At 42.4% G+C, this 17,245-nt stretch overlaps 1 protein-coding gene across 50 annotated transcripts in view; it reads right to left on the bottom strand.

The window, feature by feature from the left end:
- Positions 1-17,245, bottom strand: part of OBSCN (obscurin, cytoskeletal calmodulin and titin-interacting RhoGEF) — a 229,285-nt gene that overhangs the window by 151,855 nt on the left and 60,185 nt on the right. For 44 of the 50 annotated variants that reach the window (XM_027548670.1, XM_027548671.1, XM_027548672.1 and 41 more), the window contains 2 exons: positions 14,712-14,987; positions 10,335-10,610 (listed from right to left, as the gene is read on the bottom strand). The exons of 2 other annotated variants lie outside the window; for them this stretch is intronic. In XM_027548670.1, coding sequence (XP_027404471.1) covers positions 10,335-10,610; positions 14,712-14,987 — 552 coding nt within the window. The remainder of the gene's footprint in view (positions 1-10,334; positions 10,611-14,711; positions 14,988-17,245) is intronic. 4 more of the 50 variants (XM_027548688.1, XM_027548702.1, XM_027548685.1 and 1 more) reach the window with 2 other exon arrangements.

The raw sequence follows: 17,245 nt of genomic DNA, 5'->3' as shown, positions 1-17,245 counted from the left end.
ACACGCAAGCACTGGCAGCTGAACAATAGAGAGGCTGGCCCATCAAACGCCTGACGCACCAAGTTACAGAGTAGGACCCCACCGAGGGTGCCCCTTTATGTGCCTGATGTACCCATCTAGAGAAGGACCCCGAATGGGCATAGCAGTGCAGAAAGACTAGACAAAGAGGTCTTTTGACCGCCTGCTGCTGCTGCTGCTGCTGCTGCGTCGCTTCAGTCGTGTCCCACTCTGTGCAACCCCATAGATGGCAGCCCACCAGGCTCCCCCGTCTCTGGGATTCTCCAGGCAAGAACACTGCAGTGGGTTGCCATTTGGGGCTAGAAAAACACCGATAGGGCCATAACTCCTGTGGCCAACACAGTCCATGTCCCTGTGCATTTGGCGCTGCCAGGGTCCTCAGGACCCAAGCAGCTGCGCCACCTTCACGCTCAACCCCACTGGGGCAGAACTGCCACAGGCAAAAAAAAAAAAAAAAGGCTTGCATCTATGCACGCAGGGTGCTTCAGTCCTGTCCAGTTCTGCAGCCCTGTGGACTGTGGCCTGGCAGGCTTCTGTCACAGGGGTTCTCCAGGCAAGAAAGCTGGAGTGGGCTGCCAGACCCTTCTCAATTCAGTTCAATTGCTGAGTTGTGTTCAACTCTTTGTGACCCCATGGACTGCAGCACGCCAGACTTCCCTGTCTATCAACAACTGCTAGAATTTGCTCAAACTCATGTCCATCAAGTCGGTGATGATATCCAACTGTCTCCTCTGTCGTCCCCTTCTCCTCCTGCCTTTAATCTTTCCCAGCATCAGGGCCTTTTCCAGTGAGTCACGACTTTGGATCAGGTGGCCAAAGTACTGGAGCTTCAGTTTCAGCATCAGTCCTTCCAATGAATATTCAGGGCTGATTTCCTTTAGGACTGACTGGTTGGATCTCCTTGCTGTCCAAGGGACTCTCAAGAGTCTTCTCCAACACCACAGTTCAAAAGCATCAATTCTTTATGGTCCAACGCTCACATCCATACATGACTACTGGAAAAACCATAGCCTTGACCAAATGGACCTTTGTCAGCAAAGTAATGTCTCTGCTTTTTAATATGCTGTCTAGGTTTGTCACAGCTTTTCTTCCAAGGAGCAAGTGTCTTAATTTCATGACTGCAGGTACCATCTGCAGTGGTTTTTGAACCCAAGAAAATAAAGTCTGTCACTGTTTCCATTGTTTCCCCATCTATTTGCCATGAAGTGACTGGACCAGATGCCATGATCTTAATTTTTTGAATGTTTAATTTTAAGCCAGCTTTTTCACTCTCCTCTTTCACTTTCATCAAGAGGCTCTTCAGTTCCTCTTTGCTTTCTGCCATAAGGATGGTGTCATCTGCATATCTGAGGTTGTTGATATTTCTCCTGGCAATCTTGATTCCAGCTTGTGCTTCATCCAGCCTGGCATTTTGCATGATGTACTCTGCATATAAGTTAAATAAGCAGGATGACAGTATATAGCCTTGAGGTACTCCTTTTCCTGTTTGGAACCAGTCTGTTGTTCCATGTCCAGTTCAAACTGTTGCTTCTTGACCTGCATACAGATTTCTCAGGAGGCAGGTCAGGTGGTCTGGTATTCCCATCTCTTTCAGAATGTTCCACAGTTTGTTGTGATCCACACAGTCAAAGGCTTTGGTGTAGTCAACAAAGCAGAAGTAGATGTTTTTCTGGAATTCTCTTACTTTTTTATGATCCAACGGATGTTGGCAATTTGATCTCTGGTTCCTCTGCCTTTTCTAAATCCAGCTTGAACATCTGGAAGTTCAGTGTTCACATACTGTTGAAGATTTCTTCAAAAGAATTTTGAGTATTACTTTGCTAGCGTGTTAGATGAGTGCAATTGTGTTGTAGTTTGAACATTCTTTGCCATTGCCTTTCTTGGGATTGAAATGAAAACTGACCGTTTCCAGTCGTGTGGCCATTGCTGTTTTCCAAATTTGCTGGCATATTGAGTGCAGCACTTTCACAGCATCATCTTTTTGGATTTGAAATAGCTCAGTTGGAATTCCATCACCTCCACTAGCTTTGTTCGTAGTGCTGCTTCCTAAGGCCCACTTGACTTCACACTCCAGGGTGTCTGGCTCTAGGTGAGTGATCACACCATCGTGGTTATCTTGGTCATGAAGATCTTTTTTGTACAGGTCCTCTGTGTGCTCCTGCCACCTCTTCCTAATATCTTCTGCTTCTGTTAGGTCCCTACCACTTCTGTCCTTTATTGTGCCCATCTTCGCATGAAATGTTCCCTTGGTATCTCTAATTTTCTTGAAGAGATCTCCAGTCTTTCCCATTCTTTGTTTTCCCGTATTTCTTTGCACTGATCACTGAGGAAGGCCTTCCTATCTCTCCTTGCTTTTCTTTGGAACTTTTCTCCAGGTGGGTATATCTTTCCTTTTCTCCTTTGCCTTTGGCTTTTCTTCTCTTTTCTTTGGATTTTTTTTAATTACTTATTTTAATTGGAGGCTAATTACTTTACAATATTGTAGTGGTTTTTTCTCAGCTATTTGTAAGGCCTCCTTAGACAACCATTTTGGCTTTTTGCATTTATTTTTCTTCTAGAGCGCTATATCCTTTTAGAGCACTATATTTCCTGCTGCCCTAGCCACCAACTCCCCTGAATACCTGGTACTGTCAGATTCCCTGCGAACCAAGCAGCTGCACCACTTCCACTCCTGGCTCTCACTGGGGCAAACCCAAGCCCTCCAGGGCAGCCTCAAGAACAAACTCCAGTGAACGACCCACATGCAGAGGTGGAAATAAAGCCACAGCTGAAACCCAGGGGCAGTGTGGCTAAGGAAGAAGACCCAAAACCTTCCCACCAGCTGTACAAGCTGCAGATTAAATCCACACGATCAACTAGGCAGACTCTGTCTCTATGGAATATATATAAAAGGACACTGAGAGCTCCCACAAAAGAAAACCCACTAGTTCTGACAGCTGTGGACATTGGAGGCAAGAACATACAGGAGTAGGACCAGATTAGAGTCTGAGCTGCCCCCACAGCAGGTCCAGAGACCAGCCTCGTATTAGAGAGCATCCTCAGGAGGCAATGTGGACTGTGACTCACAGTGAGGGAAAGAATGCTGGCAGCAGGGACTCAAGAAAACATTTATTATTCTTATATTTTGACTTGCTCTATAGTTGCTTCTGGATTTTTTTTTCTCTTATTTTCCCTACCTCCCCCACCTTGCTGTAGTTGTCCATTTTATTAGCACTATGAAATCTATTTAAGCTTATGAGATTTTCTTTTTCAACCACCCTTTTTATTTCTGTTATAAACTTCTGCCTTTTGCAGAACTTTGGCCTTTTGCGGTTCTGCAGTTTTCTTTTTTTTCTCTTCAATTTCAATTTTTAAATTTTTTTAAACTTATGATTTTTTCTACGTTTATTTGTTTGCTTTTCCTCCTGTTCTTTCCCCCTTGCAGTTAATCTTTAATAGATATAAATCCGTATCTACCTCTATTTAACTTTGCATTTCTATTCCTTCTTTCTTTTCTTTTTCTCACCATATTTGTTATGTTGTTTTCATTGCTTTATCCCCCAGTTGGTACCTTGCTTTAGTTCTGTTTTCCGGTTTGTGCTTCAGTTCGTTTTGTTCTCAGCTGGTGGGTATCATTTTTGGTTTCCTCTGTCCACTGGGCCAGTCTGCTGTGCTCTATTTTTCTTGGACTGTTTTGATTTTGCTCATGGGTGTTTATGTATGTGTGTATTGTCCATTATTTTAATTATTATTTGCCTGATTTTGTAATTGCCATTTGTCTGGGGTTCATCTTTGTTTTCTCCTTTTGGGGTATTTGTTTTAATCCCATTTAATGCCATAACCACCCACCTGTAGAATCTCAGTTCCTGGCCAGAGATCAAGCCCCAAGCCTTTGGATTGGGAGTGCTGACTCCGAGAGGCTAGACTGCCAGAGAACTAGCCCTAGGGAGTATCCAGTAGCGAGAACTCCCACAACGGCAACCACTTGTATACAAGACCCGACATCACCCAACCACCAGTAGCACCCTGTGCGGGGTGCCTCACCCCAACAACAAACAAGACAAAAATACAAACCAATCATCAGCAGACAGGATTCCCACCTTACTCAGTCCTGCCCATCAGAGGAAGGAAAAAAAAAAACCTCACTGCCTCCCACCAAATGCAAGCACGAGTCACACTCTACACAAAGCTGACACAAACCACTGGACCAACCTTATGAGGGCAGAAACCAAAAGAAAGAAAGAGTTCAACCCTGAAGCCTGGAAAAAGGAGACCTCAAACGTAGTAAGTTTAAAACAATAATAAAAAGACAGAAGTAGTGCACAAATGAAGGAATAAACCAGAAACACACAAGTCCAAATAAATGAAGAGGAAATAAGCAAACTACCTGAAAAAGAATTCAGAATATTGATCATAAAGATAATACAAAACCTTGAAAATAAAATGGAGAAAATGCAAGAATCAGTTAACAAAGACCTAGAGGAATTAAAGAATAAACGTACAGACACAAACAACACAATTCTTGAAATTAAAAATACTCTAGAAGGAATCAATAGCAGAATATCTGAAACAGAAGAATGGATCAGTGAGCTGGAACATAAAATGGTGGAAATAACTGCTGAAGAGCAGAATAAAGTAAAAAGAATGAAAAGAACTGAGGACAGTCTCAGAGATCTCTGGGACAATGTTAAATGCATCAAAATTTGAATTATAGGGATCCCAGAAGAAGAAGAGAAAAAGAAAGAGTATGAGAAAAATTTTTAAGAGATTATAGTTGAAAATTTCCGCAACATTGAAAAGGAAATAGTCAATCAAGTCCAAGAGGCACAAAGACTCCCATACAGGATAAACCCAGAGAGAAACATGCCAGGACACATACTAATCAAACTAACAAAGACTAAACACAAAGGAAGAATATTAAAAGCAGCAAGGGAAAAGCAACAAGTAACATACAAGGGAAACCCCATACGTTTAAGAGTTGATCTTTCAGCAGAAACTCTGCAGGCCAAAAGGGAATGGCAGGATATATTTAAAGTACTAAAAGGGAAAAATCTACAACCAAGATTATTCTGCCTGGCAAGAATTTCATTCAAAATTGATGGAGAAATCAAAAGCTTTACAGACAAGCAAAAGTTAAGAGAATTCAGCACCACTAAATCAGCTTTACAAGAAATGTTAAAGGGACTTAAATAGTCAGGAAACACAAAATAAGATCTGCAGAAACAAACCACAAATAATTAAGAAAATGGAAATAGGAACATATATATCAATAATTACTTTAAATGTAAATGGATTAAATGGTCCAACTAAAAGACACAGACTGGCTGAATGGATACAAAATCAAGAACCAAACATATGCTGTCTATAAGAAACCCACTTCACACCTAAAGACATATAGACTGAAAGTGAGAGGATGGAAAAATATATTCCATGCAAATGGGAAGCAAAAGAAAGCTGGAATAGCAATCTTCATATCAGACAAAATAGACCTTGAAATAAAGAATATTACAAGAGATAAGGAAGCATGCTACATTATGATCAAGTGATCAATCCAAGAGGAAGATATAACAATGATAAATATCTATGCTCCAGGAGCACCTCAATACACAAGACAAACACTAAAAGACATAAAAGAAGAAACTGACAGTAACACAATAATAGCAGGAGACTCTAACACCCCCACTTACACCAATGGACAGATCATCAAAACAGAAAATTAATAAGGAAACACAATACATTAGATGAGATGGATCTCATCGATGTCTTCAGGACAGTCCATCCAAATTCAGAAGAATACACCTTCTTCTCAAGTGTACATGGAACATTCTCCAGGACAGACCACATCTTGGGTCACAAATCAAACCTCAGGAATTTAAGAAAATTGAAATCATATCAAGCATCTTTTCTGAGCACAACTCTATGAGACTAGATACCAATTATAAGAAAAAGACTGCAAAAAACACAAACACATGGAGATTAAACAGTATGTTTCTAAATAATGAACAGGTTACGGAAGAAGTTAAAAGGGAAATCAAAAAATTCCTAGAAATAAATAACAATGAAAACACAACAACTCAAAACCTAAGGCATGTAGCAAAAGCAGTTCTAAGAGGGAAGTTTATAGCAAGACAATCCTACCTCAAGAAACAAGAAAAACTTTGAATAGACAACCTAAAACAACTGGGAAAAGAAGAACAAAAAAACTCCCAAATTAGCAGGAGGAAAGAAATCACAAAGATCAGAGCAGAAATAAATGAAAAAGAAATGAAAGGAACAATAGTAAAACTTAATAAAACTAAAAGCTCATTCTTTGAGGAGATAAACAAAATTGATAAACCTTTCACCAGACTCATCAAGAAAAAAGAGAGAAGAGACAAATCAACAAAATTAGAAATGAAAAAGGAGAGGTTCCAACAATGCAGAAATACAAAGGATTATGAGAGACTGTTATGAGCAACTTTATGGCAATAAAATGGATAAACTGGAAGAAATGGACAGATTCTTAGAAAAGTTAAACCTTTCAAGACTGAACCAGGAAGAAATAGAAATAACAAACAACCCAATTACAAGCACTGAAATCAAAACGGTAATCAAAAATCTCCCAAAAAACAAAGCCCAGGACCAGATGGCTTCACAGGTGAATTCTAATCAAACACATAGAGAAGAGCTAATACCTATTCTTCTAAAACTCTTTAAAAAAACTGCAGAGGAAGGAACACTTCCAAACTCATTCTATGAGGCCACCATCACCCTGATACCAAAACCAGACAAAGAAAATACAGGCCAATATCACTGATGAAAATAGATTTAAAAATCCTCAACAAATTCTAGCAAACAAAATTCAACAACACATTAAAAAGCTCATAACCATGATCAAGCTGGGTTTATTCCAGGGATGCAAGGATTCTTCAGTACACACAAATCAATGTGATACACCATATTAACAAACTGAAAGATAAAAACCACATGATAATCTCAATAGATGCAGAAAAAGCCTTTGACAAAATTCAGCACCCATTTATGGTTAGAACTCTTCAAAAAAAGGGCATAGAAGGAACCTACCTCACCACAGTAAAGGCCATATATGATAAGCCTACAGCAAACATTATTTTCAATGGTGAAAAACTAAAAGCATCCCCCTAAGATCAGGAACAAGGCAAGGGTGTCCACTTTCACCACTATTACTCAACACAGTTCTGGAAGTCCTAGCTATAAAATCAGAGAAGAAAAAGAAATAAAAGGAATTCAAATCAGAAAAAAAAGAAGTAAATCTGTCACTGTTTGCAGATGACATGCTACTACACATAGAAAACCCTAAAGATACTATCAGAAAATTACTAAAGCCAATCAGTGAATTTAGCAAAGTCGTAGGATACAAACTCAATATACAGAAATCACGTGCATTCATATATACTAACAATTAAAAACCAGAAAGAGAAATTAAGGAATCAATCCCATTCACCATTGCAACAAAAATTATAAAATATCTAGGAATAAACCTACCTAAGGCGACAAAAGAACTGTATAGAGAAAATCATAAGACACTGATGAAAGAAATCAAAGGCAACATAAACAGATGGGGAGACAGTCCATGTTCCTGGATAGAAAGAATCAGTATTGTGAAAATGACTATACTACCAAATGCAATCTACAGATTCAATGTGATCCCTGTCATACCAATGGCATTTTTTCACAGAACTAGAACAAAATATTTCACAATTCATATGGAAACACAAAAGACCCCAAACAGCCAAAACAGTCTTGAGAAAGATGAATGGAGCTGGAGGAATCAACCTTCCTGACTTCAGATTATACTACAAAGCTACAGTCATCAAGACAGTACGGTACTGGCACAAAAACAGAAGTATAGACCAATGGAACAAGAAAGCCCATAAATAAACCCATGCACCTACGGGTACCTTATTTTTGACAAAGGAGGCAAGAATATACAATGGTACAAATGTAGCAGTTCTTTCAGTAAGTAGTGCTGGGAAACTGGACAGTTACGTGTAAAAGAATGAAATTAGAACACTTTCTAACACCATACACAAAAATAAACTCAAAATGGATTAAAGACCTAAATGCAATATCAGAAACTATAAAACTCTTAGAGGAAAGCATAGGCAGAACACTCGATGACATAAATCAAAGCAAGATCTTCTATGACCCACCTCCTGGAGTAATGGAAATAAAAACAAAAGTAAACAAGTGTGACCGTGTTAAACTTAAAAGCTCTTGCACAGCAAAGGAAATTATAAGCAAGGAGAAAAGACATCCCTCAGAATAGGAGAAAATAACAGCAAATGAAACAACTGACAAAGGGTTAATTTCCAAAATATACAAGCAGCTCATACAACTCAATGCCAGAAAAACAACCAACCCAATCAAAAAGTGGGAAAAAGACCTAAACAGACATTTCTCCAAAGGAGACATACAGATGGCTAACAAACACATGAAAAGATGCTCAACATCGCTCATTCTTAGAGAAATCAAATAAAAACTACAGTAAGATATCACCTCACACCAATCAGAATGGCCATCATCAAAAAGTCTACAAACAATAAATGCTGGAGAAGGTGTGGAGAAAAGGGAATGCTCTTGCACTGTTGGTGGGAATGTAAATTGATACAGCCACTATGGAGGATGGTAATAGAGAGTCCTTAAAAAAACTAGGAATAAAAAAAATCACCATATGACCCAGCAATCTTAGGCATATACCCTGAGGAAACCAAAACTGAAAAAGACACATATACTCCAGTGTTCATTGCAGCACCATTTACAATTGCTAGAACATGGAAGCAACCTAGATGTCCATTGACAGATGAATGGATAAAGAAGTTGTGGTACATACACACAATGGAATACTACTCAGCCATAGAAAGAAACGCATTTGAGTCAGTTCTAATGAGGTGAATGAACCTAGAGCCTACTATAGAGTAAAGTAAGTCAGAAAGAGAAAGATAAATATCGTACACTAATGTATATGTATGGAATCTAGAAAGATGGTGCTGATGAACCTATTTGCAGGGTAACAATGGAGGCACAGACAGAGAACAGACTTAAGGGCACAGGGAGAGGGGAGGAGAGGGTGAGATGTATGGAGAGAGTAACACGGAAACTTACATCACCATATGTAAAATACATAGCCAACGGGAATTTTCTGTGTGTCTCAGGGAACTCAAACAGGGGCTCTGTATCAACCTAGAGGGGTGGGATGGGGCGGGAGATAGGAGGGAGGTTCAGGAGGGAGGCGACACATGTATACCTATGGCTGATTCATGTTGATGTCTGACAGAAAACAACGAAACTCTATAAAGCAATTATCTTTCCATTAAAAATTAACATTTTTTTTAAAAAGGAAAAAAAAATGTGGGATGGCAGGCCATCTCTATATTGGCAGGAAGACCCTCTTCCCAGAAGAGTAACCTGATTTTTTAGACTGTCCTGTCTAAAGGGACAGGGAGAGGCTCTTCCTGACCACTACGAAAATGCAACAGAGTAAGGACTGCTTTGCCAGTCAGAGGCTGCTAGGGCACTAACTCCTCGTTAGCGATGCCAACTGACGTGGCAGCTGTGACTTTTTCCTTTCCATTTCTAAATTCATCTATGTAACACCGACAGGAATACTGACATGGAACAGAGTCTGCTGGGAGACAAAGGCAACATCATCTTTGATCTAAGAAGATCACCCATCATAGCACAAGCGACTTCTATCAATCATCCCCCATTTCTTCCCTTTGCAAGGAAGGGACACTAAAACATGTCTATTTTTTTTCTTATCTATGGCCAACTGGAGCTTCTACACCCAGGAAAAGGAAGGAAGGGGCTCCCAGAAACCTCAAATTTCATAATTCAAAGTTCACTTCTGGGAGAAGGCCAACGAGGACTGTGTGGCCAATCTTTCCCCAATCCAAGATCCTTCAAACTGAAACCCCACTGCTCAACCGGGACCAGCATGTGGGGATGGATGAGGGCGTGTGCTAGTTTTCAGAAAAGACAGATGATGGGAGGAAAGTAAGTCATCTCCAGGCCTACCTCAGCCCCCAGGCATCAGGGAAAGGCAGGACACGAGAAAGGTTCCGGGCAGGTGCTAAGACACTGCGATTGAGCCTCACTGCCTGGAAACAGGTGGACAGAGACAATCCCTCCTCTCTGCAAGTGCACCCTCCCTTTACATGCTTCCCCAGCCAAAATGGGGACCACGCTGGGACACGAAAGACAGGGAGGATTGAAGAGATGGAGGATCCAGGCAAGGGCACACAAGTCTGGTGAGGCTGGAAGCGAGTCCCCTCATCACCTGCACAGAGGCTAGCTCAGCGTCCTCCTCCAGGACTGACCTGTGACGTCCAGGCGGAAGGAGACCTTCTGGCCCCCGGCCTCGCAGCTGTACTCCCCGGCATCCGCCTTGCCCGCCTGCTGCACCACCAGCTGCCGGGTGCGGCCCTTGGCCTCCACACGCACTTTCGAGCTGGAACTCAGCTTCTTCCCGTCCTTGTACCACGTCACCTCCGTCTGGGCCTGGGCCACCTCGCAGCTCAGCGTGGCACTTGCCCCCGCCACGGCCTGCACTTCACTGCGTGCCTGCTGCTCCTTGGCGAACACCACCGAGGGCTCTGGGGACAGAGGGGGATACACAGGGTCAGAGACCCCATCTCAGTCAGGACAGCTGCTGCTGCTGCTGCTAAATCGCTTCAGTTGTGTCCAACTCTGTGCGACCCCGTAGATGGCAGCCTACCAGGCTTCTCCGTCCTTGGGATTCTCCAGGCAAGAATGCTGGAGTGGGTTGCCATTTCCTTCTCCCATGCATGAAAGTGAAAAGTGAAAGTGAAGTCTCTCAGTCATGTTTGACTCTTCGCGACACCATGGACTGCAGCCTACCAGGCTCCTCCATCCATGGGACTTTCCAGGCAAGAGTACTGGAGTGGGGTGCCATTGCCTTCTCCAGTCAGGACGGCAGCCCCGGGCAAAGAAGACCTGGATGGGGAGGTGGGAGGGGGCTGGGCAGGAGGATGGTGGAGCTGGAGACTTCTCAGGCTCTGCACCAGCCCTGTGCCCTGCAGAGGTCTCCCTGCCTTTCTCAGCAAGTGACGCAATTCACACATTCTCCCACAGGTCCCTGAGAGCAGGTCCCGGGTGGGAGGTCCTGAGAATGGACTTGTTCTCTGCTCATGACATCTGCAAGTCTCAAGGCTACGACTCCCCATCCTTTCTAGATGGTGCCCCAGTCTTCTCCATACGATTATGCGGGAACTTTTCACCCGCAGCCCATGGAGATGGCTGAGGCTCGCGCCCTTGCTTACTCTTAGTACTGTCAGCTGGGGCAATCTGGGGGAGTGCTTGCACCTGCCCGTGGCTCTCTTTGTCACTGTCTGAGGAATGAAGAAGCGGAGCACCTTCCCCTTAGGACTGGGCTTGCCATTACTGTTTTCTTCTTCCTGGCGACATGAGTCAAATCTTTTGCCCACTTGCCAATAGGAGGCGCTCTCTTTTGTTGATTCAACTCCCGCCAATTTTTACACATTTATGTGCCAGAGAATGACAAACAGGTAAACTTTAAGGATATTCCCAACCGTGTGACTCGTATATTCACTCTCTGTCCAGTCCTCTGTTAAGTCAAAGTTTATTCTTCCAATAGTGTGACAATGTCCATTTCTTCCCTTTGAGTTTAGAGCATTTGTGTTCTACTTAAGAAATCTTTCCTTACCCTAAGTCTTTGAAGAAACCATGATATTATCTGAGGGTTGTTTTTTTTTTTTGGTGCTACTCTTTACTCTGAGGTTTCTAACCCACCCTGAGTTGACTTCTGTGTATGGTGTGAATTGTTGGTACAATTTAAGTGTTCTGTGTGGTTCAGTGATCCAGCCACCCTTTCTTTCTACAACATTCACCCTGGAATTCCTGAACATACAACACAGGAACAATCGAAAGGTGTTGGGCAAGGGAGGGACGGTGGTGCCGGGAAGTCATTTATGAACTGTTTCTGAACTCAGTTTTCTGTTCCTCCAATGTGGTAACCATCCCTGCACTGGGACCCTCTTGTCTTGAGAATTGCAGCCTTATGATAATTCTTGACATCACGTCCCAGTAAAGACTCCCACTCTGATTTTCTGCAAGAAAACAACACATTGGCTGTGCCTTACCTTCGAATCTGCCTGTTTTTCTGTCATCTGACCCAACCCCCAAAAAACCAGTTTCGATTTTGATTGTTAATAAACATCTTTGATTTTTTCCCCTTGAATTTCTATCCATCGATTTCAACCTCTCACTGCCTCTCAAGAATCTTGAATCATGTCTCACACACAGACCCTTAGCAACTCTCGTCAGGCCTGGGAATTGGAAACATGATACAACTGTGCTAGTCTAACTCTTTCACACACATTTCATTTCCAAGTGGTCCCTGCCAGGACTCAGATGTAGAAACAATTTCTGCATACTGATTTTGTTCCACACTTAGCTTACTCAAGAAACAGAGGGGATGGGGAGGGATGTGGGAGGGGCATTCAGGATGGGGAACACATGTACACCCGTGGCAGATTCATGTCAATGTATGGCAAAACCAACACAATATTGGAATTAGCCTCCAATTAAAATAAATAAATTCATATTAAAAACAAGAAACAGATGCAACCTAATCACTTATCTCTGGGATTGTCTGAGTTGATCATCACACCAAATCCCATCTTTACTTTTTCAAAACTCCTTGCCAATGATTTTATTCTCCTCCTTACTGAACTCAGTGGGTAGAGTGGCCTGAGTGTGCCGTCCCTCACATCAAAGATTGCCAGGTATACCATAAGTGGGATGTTGTTGTTGTTTTTGCCAGAATGCAATAACATTAAAAAGAAGATATCTTTTATATAGTCTACTAAGAATTTTACGACAGAAACTGATGCTCAATTTTATCAAACATTTTGTCTCAGTGTAAGACATGCAAGTGTAATCAACCATTTGATTCTGTACTCACGAGATGATCTTTGTGCATTCAATCCAACGTCAAGCTTTCTATCAACACTGTCAACAGTAATACAACATGCAATCCTGAACTAAGACTTTCAGCACTAATCTCTACCCCTGGATACACTGGTGAGTTCATTTTGTTAACATGTAATTCATTATTTTGATACTCTTAGTAGATTGGTCTGGTATGTCATCCTCCCTTTGGCTTTCTGGAGTGATTTCGGTATCAATGTTATCTTCTGTACCGAACATTTATGGAGGGTATCTCATTCTTCTCTCTCTAGGACCATCTCCAAGTATGGAATAACAATTTCCTGAATATTTTATACAGTTTACCAGAGAACTACAAGGCTGACAAGCCTTTCATTATTTGTCCTATTGATTACAAGTCCTCCACCTCTTTGAGTTTTCTCTATCTTTGCATGTCTGATTTTTAGATATTTTACTAGGTTTTAGATTCATGCACTGGTGAAGGAAATGGCAACCCATTCCAGTATTCTTGTCTGGAGAATCCCAGGGATGGGAAAGCCTGGTGGGCTGCCGTCTATGGGGTTGCACAGTCAGACACGACTGAAGCAACTTAGCAGCAGCAGCAGCAGACACATTTTACAATTTTTCAAAGGCTTTTACCTTAAAGTACTCTTCAATGTGCTTCAAAAACCACAATCTACAAAGACGCATGGTGGAATCTGGGGTACATACACACCCATACATCCTGCTGCACTGGCACGGTCTCAAACCCTTAGGGGTTGCCACCTAGGAGTCAATGTGGCACGGAAGCCCACCCCTATTCTGCATGAAGCCTTTGTTCCCAGAAGAAGAATAACCTGATTTCTTAGACTGCCCGATGTTTCGGCCATGAGAAAGAGACACTCAGTGACCACGAGGAAAATGCAAGGAAATAAACACTGCTTTGCCAGTCAGAGGCTTGCAGGACAGTAATTTCTTCTTAACAGTCCACACTGATGAGGTAGAAATGACTTTTTCCTTTCCATTCCTAAATTCTTCAGTGTCATGCCAAGAGGAATACTGATCTAAAACATGCAACCTTTTTCAAAACAAGGGAAAATCATATTTTATCTAAGAAGATCACCCTAAATAGCACAGGTGACCCTCTACCATCATCATTTCTTTCTTCCTTTCACAAGGCAGTGACAACGAAAAGCAGCCTATTTCTTGGTATCTACCAGCAACCAGACCTTCTCTACAGAGGAAAAGGAATGGCAGGGCTCCCAGAAACCTCAAATGTCATCATCCAAAGTTTACTCCTAAGAGAATTCCAAGTAGGATTGTGTGGCCCATATTTTCCTTAATCCAGGATCGACCAAACTGAAACACCCCTGGCCAGCTGAGACCAGCATGAGGTTATAGATGAGGGTGAGTACTAGTTCTCAGTAAAGACATATGATGGGAGGAGACAATCATACCCCAGGCCCACCTCAGCCCTCAAACATCAGGGAGAGCCAGGGTCCTAACACCAGGAACAACAGGAAGGTTCTGGGCAGGTGCTAATAAGACAGTGTGACTGAGCCTCATCAGCAGGAAACAGAGGGACACAAACAGGCCCTCCTCTTTCCACGAGAACCCTCCCCATGCAGCCTTCCCTGGAGCCAAAATGGGTATCAAGATGGGACATAGATGATCGGAAGGTGTGAAGTCCTAAAGGTTACAGGCGACTACACAAGTCTGGTGAGGCTGGAAGCCAGTGCCCTCACACCTGCACACAGGCTAGCTCAGCGTCCTCCTCCACGACTGACCTGTGACGTCCAGGCGGAAGGAGACCTTCTGGCCCCCGGCCTCACAGATGTACTCCCCAGCATCCGCCTTGCCCGCCTGCTGCACCACCAGCCGCCGCCCGCGGCCCGTGGCCTCCACACGCACTTTTGAGCTGGAACTCAGCTTCTTCCCGTCCTTGTACCACGTCACCTCCGTCTGGGCCTGGGCCACCTCACAGCTCAGCGTGGCACTCGCCCCCGCCACGGCCTGCACTTCACTGCGTGCCGGCTGCTCCTTGGCGAACACCACTGAGGGCTCTGGGGACAGAGGGATACACAGGGTCAGAGATACCATCTCAGTCAGGACGGCAGCCCTGGGCAAAGAATAGGATGGGGAGTTAGTTGTGGGTGGGGTAAGAAGGAGCAACAGAGCTAGAGACTTCTCAGGCTCTACACCAGCCCTGTGTTCTGCCCAGGTCACCCAAGTTTCTCAGCAGCAAGTAGCATGATTTATGAATTCTCCTCTGGGTCCATCCATGTGAGCTATTGGAGGAAGGGGTGGCCACTGGAACAGACTTGTTCCCTGCTCATGCCTGGCTTGTGTCCTCCCAGATGGTGTCAGTCCTTTCCATAACATTATCCCTGGAACTTTTCACCTGCAATCTGTTTAGATGTCTGAGGCTGGCACCTTTGCCTACTTTTACCATTGCCAACTGGTGGCAACCTGGGGAGAGTGCTTACACCTCCCTGCGGCTTTCTCTGTCATTGTCTGAGGAACGAGTAAGCAAGCACCTTTTCCCCTGAGCACTGGGGTCAGCATTACTGTTTTTTCTTCCTGGTGACACTATTCAGATCTTTTACCCACTTACTAATAGGATGGGAACTGTGGGGTCATGATGGGGGCGTTCCTAGATGAAGCCCCATCTTCCCCACAGAAATGTGCATGTTCTCATCTCAGTGACCAGGACTTGCTGAGGCTCCACTCCTGCCCACTCTCACGTTGGGCATCTGGTGGGAGTGAGCGTGCCTCCTGTGGCGTTCTTCGCCATTTTTCTCATGACACAAAGAAAAGAACCTTTGTGATATTTTTGCTCACTGGTATTTGCTCTTCTGCATCGTCATTGTTCAAAGATTTTGCCCTGTTTTCAATAGCATCTTCTGTCATATTGAGGACATTTTTATATATTTAAATGCAAGGCGCGGAGAAGTATGTGTGTTCTAAATGTCTTCCACGTCTGTGTGGCTTGCCCTTTAGTCACTTATACTAACTTCTGATGAATTTTCATGGTTCGTTTTAGTTAAGTATTTCAAATTTGTTTCATTATGGCTCCTGCTCCTGCTCCGTCGCTCGAACACTTGTATTCTAAGAAGTCATTCTTTATCCTACAGTAATTTACGTCTATGATTTTCCCTTCTATTCTGCGGTCTCTTCCCAACAGGAGCTGACTGTGTGTGGTATGACTTACTGGTCTAATCTCTTCTCTACGTGGTTGAATGGTTCAAGTATCATCTATGAAAACTACGTTGCCTCTATGTCTTGCACCATTGCATAATTCCTAAAAAGCAGAAGGGAAATGTCATTCAGGTCTGTGTCTGAAACCACTCTTCAGATGCTTTGGCCTGTGTGTCTATCTTTGCGACAAGACACTATTGTGTTCATTACTGTAGCTTTATAGTAGTCTTGATATTTGGTAATACCACCAAATATTTGCTCTCTTCAAGAGTGCATTGACTGTGTATATGGTCTTTGCAATTTACTTGTCAATTTTCAAAGTCCCCTCTAAACAAACTTTTTTTTGGATTTTAATTTGTATTGAACATTTTTGATTCTTCTGTAGATTTCTACCAAACTATTTAGAACTTCTTGACTGTCTCTCAAAAAAATTCCAATAATCCTCCCCACCACAGAGCCTCTCAGAACCTTTTATTAGACTTATAATTAAAAAATGATTGCTGTGATGCTATTTTAACTCTTTTAAAATTTCATTTTCAACACATGTGTTGCTACTATTAGACACAGAAGTTTGTTTTCTTCCTACTAACTTTTTCCATGGTAATCATTCTTAACTATCCTATTGTCTCATAACTTATCTTTGGGTAAATCATATTATCTGTAAATTCCACTTTTGTTTATTCACACTTTTATATTACTTTATTTTTTCCCTAACTGTGCTGTAAAATGTTGGATAAAAGCAGTAACAGTGGGTTTCCTTGTCTGGTTCTCTATCTCACAGCAACGTTTTCAAACTTTCACTTTTTTGTGTGCAATTAGCTGAATTGCCTGCAGAGTTGTTGATCAAATTAAGAAAGAATTGTTTTATTTATAAATCGTTAAGAATTTTATGGCAAAAACTGATGCAAACTTCATTAAACATTTTTTCTTTATTTATAATGCCAAATCTCATCCAATACTTTACTCTGCATGTCATGAACAGAATGTTTTGCTAACATTTCTAGTATTTCAACAAGCTTGCACTTCTGGACTATGACTTTCATCACAGCGTATCACCAGTTATCCTCTTAATATATTATTAAACTTATTCTGATAATGTTTTCTTTCAGATTTTGGCCTTGCT

The sequence above is a fragment of the Bos indicus x Bos taurus genome, chromosome 7 (assembly GCF_003369695.1).
Source record: "Bos indicus x Bos taurus breed Angus x Brahman F1 hybrid chromosome 7, Bos_hybrid_MaternalHap_v2.0, whole genome shotgun sequence".
NCBI lineage: Eukaryota > Metazoa > Chordata > Mammalia > Artiodactyla > Bovidae > Bos > Bos indicus x Bos taurus.
This window is presented reverse-complemented; position numbering and strand designations above follow the sequence as displayed.